The sequence below is a fragment of the Botrytis porri genome, assembly GCF_014898465.1.
Source record: "Botrytis porri strain MUCL 3234 chromosome Unknown BPOR_014, whole genome shotgun sequence".
NCBI lineage: Eukaryota > Fungi > Ascomycota > Leotiomycetes > Helotiales > Sclerotiniaceae > Botrytis > Botrytis porri.
In genome coordinates this window covers 637,130-646,137 of record NW_024066088.1, presented here as the reverse complement: position 1 = coordinate 646,137, position 9,008 = coordinate 637,130, and the positions used below count along the sequence as shown (strand labels likewise).

Below are 9,008 nucleotides of genomic sequence, written 5' to 3'. Positions count from 1 at the left end.
TTCTCATACGATCAATCGAACGAATATACCGAGAATTGTACCGATTCGTTTCTTCGGGACATTGTACGGATCCAGCTACAGTCAGCTCTGCAGGTGTGCGAGCTTGATCGGTCGAGAATGAGCGAATTAAGAATCAAGATGACTGCTCAGTTTTTTATCACGTGTGGGTACTTGAATACCTTGTCCCTGTGTAACTGTTTGAAGTGTACAGTCATGTCAAGCCGATGACGATGATGCGGCGTAGCTTGATCTCGGCATCTTCTGAACACACAAATTAGATCTCACATTCTTAATCTTCGATCGCTCGATAAGCCTTACCGCCACTTTTGATTCTTTTTGAATTAGATCAAAGAACATGGAATCACTGGAATAGATTCCCCACAACGGCGACAAAATACAAGCGAAGAGATGAAGGATTAATTTGGTGAGATGAAGTGACAGGTGACATAGACGTCGTACGGTGAACCATTTTTGAACTCAAATGGCAATTTTGCTGGGGTATGGAGAAAATATGTGGAGATTTTGGAGAAATTAGAGAAAGTGGTTGGGGTTTTGACCTCCATGGGGTAGATAGAAGGACATGGTTCTGAGGCGATGATCTCTACCTTATTAAGTCATTCAACTTGAAGTAGTTTTGCAATTCGGTGAGGGATGCTTCCGCCACCGGTTCTTCGACATGTCATCACGCACACAGACGCAAACGGAAACAACGTCGTAGCCTCGTAGCGCTCTTCATTGCACAGCGGCGGATTGTTAGAACACATGCTGATCATCCTGACAAACTATTGCTTCCGCCAAAAACTTTTAGAATCAAAACCTTACCTCCACATCCCCAGATTACATGTCCTAGTTCAAGTCCTCATTACTCGAGAGTCAATACGAGTCTTGGACTTCGAGTTTTTGGGAATGTCATGTTGATCTTTTCCCTGATATTACGGCCAAGGCAGGCAATTTTTCTCGCGCTCACATATCATCCTTGTATACACATGTATCTTGTACCGTGGGGTTGAGGTAAGCTTCTGGGGGCTGACGGGCGGGGCGCGCGCCATATCTATGTGAAAACGCCCTAGCTCAGCCTAGTCAACGTAACATGTTCCTTCATTGGCTCGTTGCATGCCGCTTTCCCCATTTCCTTGAAATTTACGTTGACATCCCAAGCCCGAGAGACTGTATAACTAACGTAGTCTTCAAAGTCTTCTGCTCGGTCGTCCCGACCCTGGCTTGATGATCCTGTGCAAGGCCTTGAAGCTAGCTGGTCAATTGGTCGACTGGAACATCTTTCTACCTAGTTCGAGCCTAGCATTATATGTCTACGGTGCATTCACATATCTACGCGTATTTGGAGTTGAAGTTTTCTCCACAATAGCATGCGACAAGGGTGTAAGCTGGGTACAGGTAGCTACAGTTTTGAGATGGAGGGGAAAGTTGGATGGATGATCCTACGTCCAGAGGGCAGTGAGATTATAAGTCTTATGATTTCCACCGTTTCTTGGAATTTTCTTATTCTTGCTTGTTTACTTTGCCCAGCTTTCTCCAAGTCTTTCTAATTGTTTCTTTCGTTTTCATCTTGCAAGATGGCGTCAACGAAGAATCAAATCGATACTGTTGAGCATGCTCATCCATCTACTCATGTCGATTTGAATAATAATATTACTGCCAAGTAAGTTGTGATTTATTCATTGCTGAGTTTCTGTGAAAGTATGACTCTTACTAATCCCCGATCTTTAGAATCCAAAATCCTTTGGCAGGATTGTCAGAAGCTACCCTCATCCGAGATGTAGGAGAATTTGCACAAGCCAACGACCTCAACCACATCCTTCCTTTACTAGAGAAAGGTGCACTAGTAGCATCAGATCCAGAGAACTTTGAAAATGTAGGGAGATTGGATGAGGATGACAAAGTTGCTTTGAGATATGAAGCGGCGCATAGATGGAGTCATCCAACAACGCTATACTTGACAATTATCACCTGTTCTATTGGTGCAGCTGTCCAAGGATGGGATCAAACGGGAAGCAATGGAGCCAATCTTTCATTTCCACTAGAATTCGGAATTGGCCAAGGAGATAACCCAAAATCTCCAAATCACGATCGTGATAACTGGCTTGTTGGATTGGTTAATGCGGCTCCATATATTGGATCTGCTTTCTTGTGAGTTGAGATTGATTTTCGGTGTAGCAAACGAATATGACTGACGATTTATACAGTGGCTGTTGGATGAGTGATCCCTTCAACGCCTGGTTCGGACGTCGTGGTACCATTTTTATCGCAGCTATCATTTGTATATTTACTCCCATTGGAGGAGCTTTCGCAAAGTCTTGGGAAACTCTTTTTGCCAGTCGTATAATTTTGGGACTTGGAATGGGTTTGAAAGGAAGCACAGTACCGATCTTTGCTGCGGAGAATAGTCCCGCTATGATTCGAGGAGCATTGGTTATGTCTTGGCAAATGTGGACTGCTTTTGGTATTTTCTTGGGATTTGTTGCAGTGAGTGTTGAATGAGTCTTCAATGAAGCATCATCGGCTGACACACATCCAGAATTTGGTCGTCATTGATACAGGCAAAATCGCATGGAGACTTCAAATCGGATCTGCATTCATTCCAGCTCTACCTCTCGCAGCCTTGATCTTTTTCTGCCCCGGTAAGTAAATTGAGTTTATGAATCCGCTCAATTAGCTAACAATCAATCTAGAATCTCCAAGATGGTTGATGAAACGAGGAGAATACCAGAAAGCCTACAAGTCCCTTTGCCGACTTCGCAAGCACGATCTCTTCGCTGCTCGTGATCTCTACTTCATCGACTGCCAACTCAAAATCGAAGCAGCAATTGTGGGTAAAACCAACTACATCAGTAGATTTGTCCAACTATTCACCATTCCACGTGTACGAAGAGCAACTCTTGCATCTTTTACCGTGATGATCGCTCAACAAATGTGTGGTATCAATATCATTGCATTCTATTCTTCGACCATTTTCAGACAGGCAGGTGCTTCCGAAAAGAATGCATTGATAGCTAGTTTTGGATTTGGATTGGTTAATTTCGTATTTGCGTGAGTCTTTTCTCTCTACAAACTTCATCGAGTGTTTTGCCCACTCTTTGAACTACTATATCAAGATACTAATATCATTTATCTAGCTGGCCAGCCATCTGGACCATCGACACCTTTGGTCGACGTTCGCTACTTCTTTTCACCTTTCCACAAATGGCCTGGTCTCTCCTCGTCGCTGGTCTATGCTTCCTCATCCCTCAAGGTTCCACTGCGCATCTTGGACTCATCGCTACATTTATCTACATATTTGCCGCCTTTTACTCACCAGGAGAGGGACCTGTTCCTTTCACTTACTCAGCCGAGGTTTTTCCCTTATCACACAGAGAAGTTGGAATGGGCTGGGCCGTTGCAACATGTTTATTCTGGGCAGCCGTCCTATCAATTTCCTTCCCCAAGATTTTGGAAAGCTTCCATCCCGTCGGAGCATTTTCCTTCTACGCGTAAGTTTCCCACCTATTACTCAAACCACCCAACCAACTAACTCCCCAACCAGCGGCCTCAACGTCCTCGCCTTCTTCATGATCTTCCTCTTTGTCCCCGAAACCAAACAACGCACCCTCGAAGAACTAGACTACATATTCGCCATTCCCACCCGCACATTCATGCGATACCAAATCACCAAAACCCTCCCATACTGGATCCAACGCTATGTATTTTTCAACAAGAACGCGGTGCTAGAGCCTCTTTATCGGTTTGATGAAACGGCAGATTATAGAGCACCTGATACGAAACTTTCGGGACAGCCGGAACAGATTGAGAAGGTGGAGAGGAGTAGTGAGGGGGAGAGCGCGGAGATCGCGGCGGGGGAGAAAATGTAATGATGTTCATAGAGAAAGGGAATGATGGGGTAGGATGGGTCGATAGGATATCTTCTATAGGAATAGAAAGATAGATAGATAATGCAGGATAGAGATTTATAAATATGTAAAGCTGGATCTGTAAAACTTGTCTCCTGCCTACTTGATCTTCTGATGTACATGATGCACAACGGTTTATTCAGCTCATTTCAATCTAGGACTGCAAGTTCGATTTGCCAATTATGTCATGAATCATTACATAATATCATTCGATCCCATATAATTCAGCCTTCAATAACCATATAAATATCATAGTCTACTAATAGTTTTCATACAATCCAAACTTTCCAAGTAAGCTATATCCCAAAAAATTCCCATCATCTTGAACACAGCAATCGATATCCAAAAAAGCGATTGACCGATATGGTTTGACAGTGCAATATAATTTGAGACTGATTTCACTCACCACTCTACATCAATCGATGGCATCACATCTACTCGAAAAGAGCTTGCAATTGTTTTTCTATCTCCCCATGATTCAAAAAAAAAATCAAGACTGAAATTTTAAATGGAGAATTCTTCACTAGCAATTACATCCCCTCATCATCATTTCCCATCAACCAACAAATCATCTCCCTCATCTCTACCATCTCTCCCCCTGTTAACCGAGCCATTTCATCGAAAAATCAAACATCCAATTTACACATCATTTCACGAGATCGCTCTGTTCACAGGTAGGGAGGTACACTGACAAATTGTAAAAATATTTCCTTCATTACTGCTACCAGAGCAACTAAATAATTCGTGTTGTTTCGTTTTCATAACCGTACAGTGCACACATCGTATGCTTAATTATTCATTTGTTTCCCAATACCCTCATAAGACATCACAACTAAAACGCCCATATGTACCGCCAAAATGCATATCAACCGCCCCACAGGAAAAAAGAGAGAACATGTAATGAACCATTTTTTCCGCAACCAAACCATGTCCTGAAATAAAGAAAAATTGATCCTTGAACCCTCTTCAACCAGTCTCAGTCTCAACATCTGGCTGCCTACCACTCAAACTCGTCTTGTTCTTCATTCTCCTCGCTGCAAACTTCATCTCATCCTTTGCGAAAACCAAATTCCTCATTGGCTTCCACTGCATAAGTCCCCTCTGCTTTCTATGCAAACCCTTTGAATTCTCCTTATAATTCTCATACTGTTTGATCGGATTACTGGAATGGCTCGATCCATTGTTTCCATCCATCTCGCCATTCTCAATTTTTGATCTAGTCGAAGCATCATTTAAGCCTAAATCCGATTCCGCATCCGAGTCTGAGTCCGAAGATGTAGACGTAGTATTCGTGTCCTCGCTCATATTTTCATTGAGACTCGCTTCAACACATCCACCTTCTCCTAGTGGTTTCTGTACCATGCTAGCCTCATAATCAGCGTCCTGATACTTCTGTCCGAAACCACCATTATTGACGTACTGTGCAGGATCCTGACCAAAAGCCCCACTCCAATCTGTTCCATCCTGATCTAACCACTTAGCCTTTTCATCTTCATCGGCTTGACTGAGAACATCTCTCCCTTGGGTTAAAGACTGATCATGGAGTTGTTGAACCACTGGTGGAATTTCTTTCGTTACAATCTTACCACGTACACCTTCGGAATGACATGCTTCCCAGGTTTCTTGAGTTTCTCGGGAATCATTGTCGGTGACAAACTTTTCGTGATCTTGATCCATGCCAGCTTTGAACCTCCCCGAAAATCTGAGGCGCCCAATTTCTTCAATTTCCATATCTGGGACTTCGCGGAAGTTTTCCTCTGTGATGTAATTCTGAGTAAGTCTCATGCCCTTGTCAGTTTTCCAGATTGGAATATCAATCTCTTCCGCCTTATTATCCTCCAATTTGTGGAGCCAGATTACTGCATAGGCATCGGCTCCACGCTTACCGGTGACGTGGAATTCGAAGACTATTGGTGATCGATAACGATATTTGACTGGAAGTCGAATATTATTTTTTCCATCTTTCTTGGCAAGATCCCAGTATAAACCATCACCTTCTTCACTCTTTCGACATTGGGTACGGTTAATCTTTCCTACACTTCCTCCAGTCCGAAGCTTCAGTTTGGAGTTGTTGGCATAGCCAGTAGCCGAAATCCTATCAGATGTGAATTCAAATGTTCCTACATCCCAGCCCAATTGCTGTGGTGGCAATCTGGTTTCGACACTCCTGAAGAGAACGGAGATTCTGACGCGACCAAAACCAATTCCACCATCTAGAGGATACCATCTTGTAACTTGAGAACTTGTTTGTAGAAGATCCGATAACTTCAAAGGGACAACTCCGAGAATTGGATCGTGTTGTCTCATACGTTGATCCCGAACCGTAATGGTAATAATTGCTGATCTCCAATCACGGATAAAACGTTCAGTACCTGCATTGAAGATGGGCTTTGAGCTAACGACTTTGGAACGCGTACGATATACCTGAAAAAGGTTAGTTATGATAAATCAAAACAGGAAACAATACTTACCAATTCATCATTGTATAGAATCGTACAGTAACTGCTTGGCAACTTCTTATTTTCCTCTTCCTTGTTCTCACCTGCGTCCACTGCTGGTTCAAATTCTCTCCCCTTGCGTTTGCCATCACTACCTTTGACATTTTGTAACTCAAGGTTAACAATTTGATGAACGATGACACTGCACACACCACTTGGCCACAATGGATCAGGAGGAGTATGAACCGCAGCATCTTCTTCGGGAGTATCAAGACTTCCTTTCGGATCTTGCAATTCTTCCTTGTCTTGCAATTCTTTGGGAAGATTAACATCTTTTCCGTGGCTTCTCATTGCTGGTCTGAATTGTGGTTTGCCAAAGTATCCAACTTCCCAATGAAGTTCACCAGGCATAGAACTATCAGAATCCATACCACGAAGTTTAGAAACTTGTGGGTACATCTTTCCCGGGTGTTGAATCATTTTTTGCATAGAAAGTTCGACCTTCCCAACAACATCATCAGAAGTTGATCGATCAGAGTCCCAAAGTTCCATTGAAAGTTGTTCATCAGCTTTGATGAGATCAGGAGTAACGAGTAGAGCACACGTCTCTTCCCAAATTGGATTGAGGTTATCTTGAATGACTCGAGTACAGTACATTGGCTTTCCGTACTTGGAGAAGCTGACAGTAATGTAAGGATCACTTCCACCACCATCACTTCCACGTCGATCCTGTTTACTGAGGCCAGTAGCTTTATGAATTCGGATCCAGAGAACACCGAGTGCTTCAACATCCTTTTGAATATCGTCACCCTTCAATAATTTGGCCATATCTAGAGTCATAGATTTCGGAGCGACATATTCATTAGCAGCAGCACCAATGGCGTAATTGACGAAATTGGAAATTAGAGGAAGATTCAGGATGTTGATACCAGTTTCAATCATTGGTACACATCCAGCTTGAACCTTGGGAAGTCCCATCAACGTGAATGTTAGTGCCTTCAAGAATGGAGGCTCTGGCGAAAGTTGAAGACGTAATCGAACGGTTCCGACAAGACCTTGCAATTCAACAAAAATTGGTAGAGGACTGCGTTGATTAGCAACGTCACACTGTGGAAGGAAATAACAACTTACACTCCGAAAAGTCCTTTCATACCAAGATAGAATACCAGTTGCATGTGCATATTTTTCGCCTTTTCGGAAGTTCCACCTCCTGAAGGTTGAGCATGATATGCGAAAGAGCATTCCAAATTATAATAATCTCCACCTTCTTCATCGGCAGCTAATTCTTGAGGATCTTTGTTCTTTTCATTTTGTCGATGGATATCATCCTTCATTTCTTGAACATGACCATCAGGAAGGGCTCGCAAACTCAAAATTCGGAAAGGGTTTGTTCCTTGATTGATTTCTGCGACTCTAACATTTTCAATGACACCAGGTACTGAAGCTTGCATAACGTCTTCAAGAGTATCTGCAACAGACGCAAATAGATCGGGGTCGATAAGTCCCCACATAACGCCCAAGAGAGAATTCATCCATTCGACGGATTCCGGAATTAAATTTGCGGTTGCCTGAGAATATTAGCTTAAGAATCAATTGTGAGATGCATATACCAACCATTTGTCCCCTTTGTCTTTCACTCTCCCATTCCATAGCTCGGCCAGATCTTATGACCTCCTTCACCCAAAGAAATACACCCGATGCAACGCATGCTCCTAAAGGAATAAGACCATACAGAGCTCCCCCAAATAATTTTCCTAAAACTACAATACCCAAAAATATTCCAACGACAAGTAGCGTTGATCGTTTCTCCAGAGATTCATACATCGGTTCATAGCTGACCGAGGGTGTAGGGTGGAATAAGATATTCGTCTTTTCTCCATGGATTGGAACATCGGAAGTGCTTCCAGGTTCTACTGGATCTGGTGGGGCGGTGATATCTTGATTTTTTCTATATTCCTCCCCAGATTGAGTAGCTTCTGTCTTGACTGGTGTAGACTTATCAAGATTTGCATTTGGAACGGAAAGCTGTTGCCACAAATGTTAGTTATTTATCAAAATCAACAAGGCTGGCAGATGTAGCATACCTGTGGATTATCAACCGATTTCATGAAATCTGCATTAACATCCTCAATTTCCACATCTTTTCCAGTTGTTGGATCGGTAACGATCTTCCTCGTGCCTTCAATTCCATGTGGTTGTCCTTGTGTGTGATCTGTCGCATCTCCTTGAACGCGCGATTGCAATTGTTGATTGATTTTTGCATCTCTATCTCTCTTATCTGAATCTAAACTCTCCACGAATCGTTGAATGTTCGGAATTGGATTGGAGCCGGAGTAATGTGCCCCCGGACCTTTCTTATGATCGTTCGACATGTTGATGAAGATGGAGGATGATTATTGAATTGAGTTCGAAGGTAAAGGCGGGAGGGGAAGCGGGGAAATTATCTGCAGGATGAGTCCCTGATCGACCAGAACAGCAAACAAGAATGCCGTTTCTGATCAACAAGAATTGCAATTGAAGATGTTCTTCCTACCTTCTTACTGCCTCGACGGCGGCTTCGTTGTGCTGAATTGTATAAGAAGGAATCCGGTATTTGATTATGAGTATGAGTATGTAATATCATGAGAAAAGGAATAAAGACAACAGAAGCTTACAAGTCATGACC

The 9,008-nt window shown here is 42.9% G+C and overlaps 2 protein-coding genes across 2 annotated transcripts; one reads left to right on the top strand and one right to left on the bottom strand.

The window, feature by feature from the left end:
* The first annotated feature begins 1,004 nt into the window (after positions 1–1,004).
* Positions 1,005–3,993, top strand: EAF01_009564 (uncharacterized protein). The gene is made up of 7 exons (XM_038917820.1): positions 1,005–1,660; positions 1,729–2,148; positions 2,205–2,484; positions 2,537–2,639; positions 2,691–3,048; positions 3,135–3,488; positions 3,542–3,993. The coding sequence occupies exons 1-7, from the start codon at positions 1,575–1,577 to the stop codon at positions 3,864–3,866; spliced, it is 1,926 nt and encodes a 641-aa protein (XP_038766629.1). The 5' UTR covers positions 1,005–1,574; the 3' UTR covers positions 3,867–3,993.
* A 605-nt stretch (positions 3,994–4,598) lies between these two features.
* On the bottom strand, positions 4,599–9,004 carry EAF01_009563 (uncharacterized protein). The gene is made up of 5 exons (XM_038917819.1): positions 8,428–9,004; positions 7,958–8,368; positions 7,475–7,911; positions 6,377–7,427; positions 4,599–6,329 (listed from the first exon to the last, which is right to left on the bottom strand). Exons 1-5 carry the CDS (start codon positions 8,713–8,715, stop codon positions 4,872–4,874), a joined length of 3,645 nt encoding a protein of 1,214 aa, XP_038766628.1. The 5' UTR covers positions 8,716–9,004; the 3' UTR covers positions 4,599–4,871.
* Between the last annotated feature and the right edge of the window lie 4 nt (positions 9,005–9,008).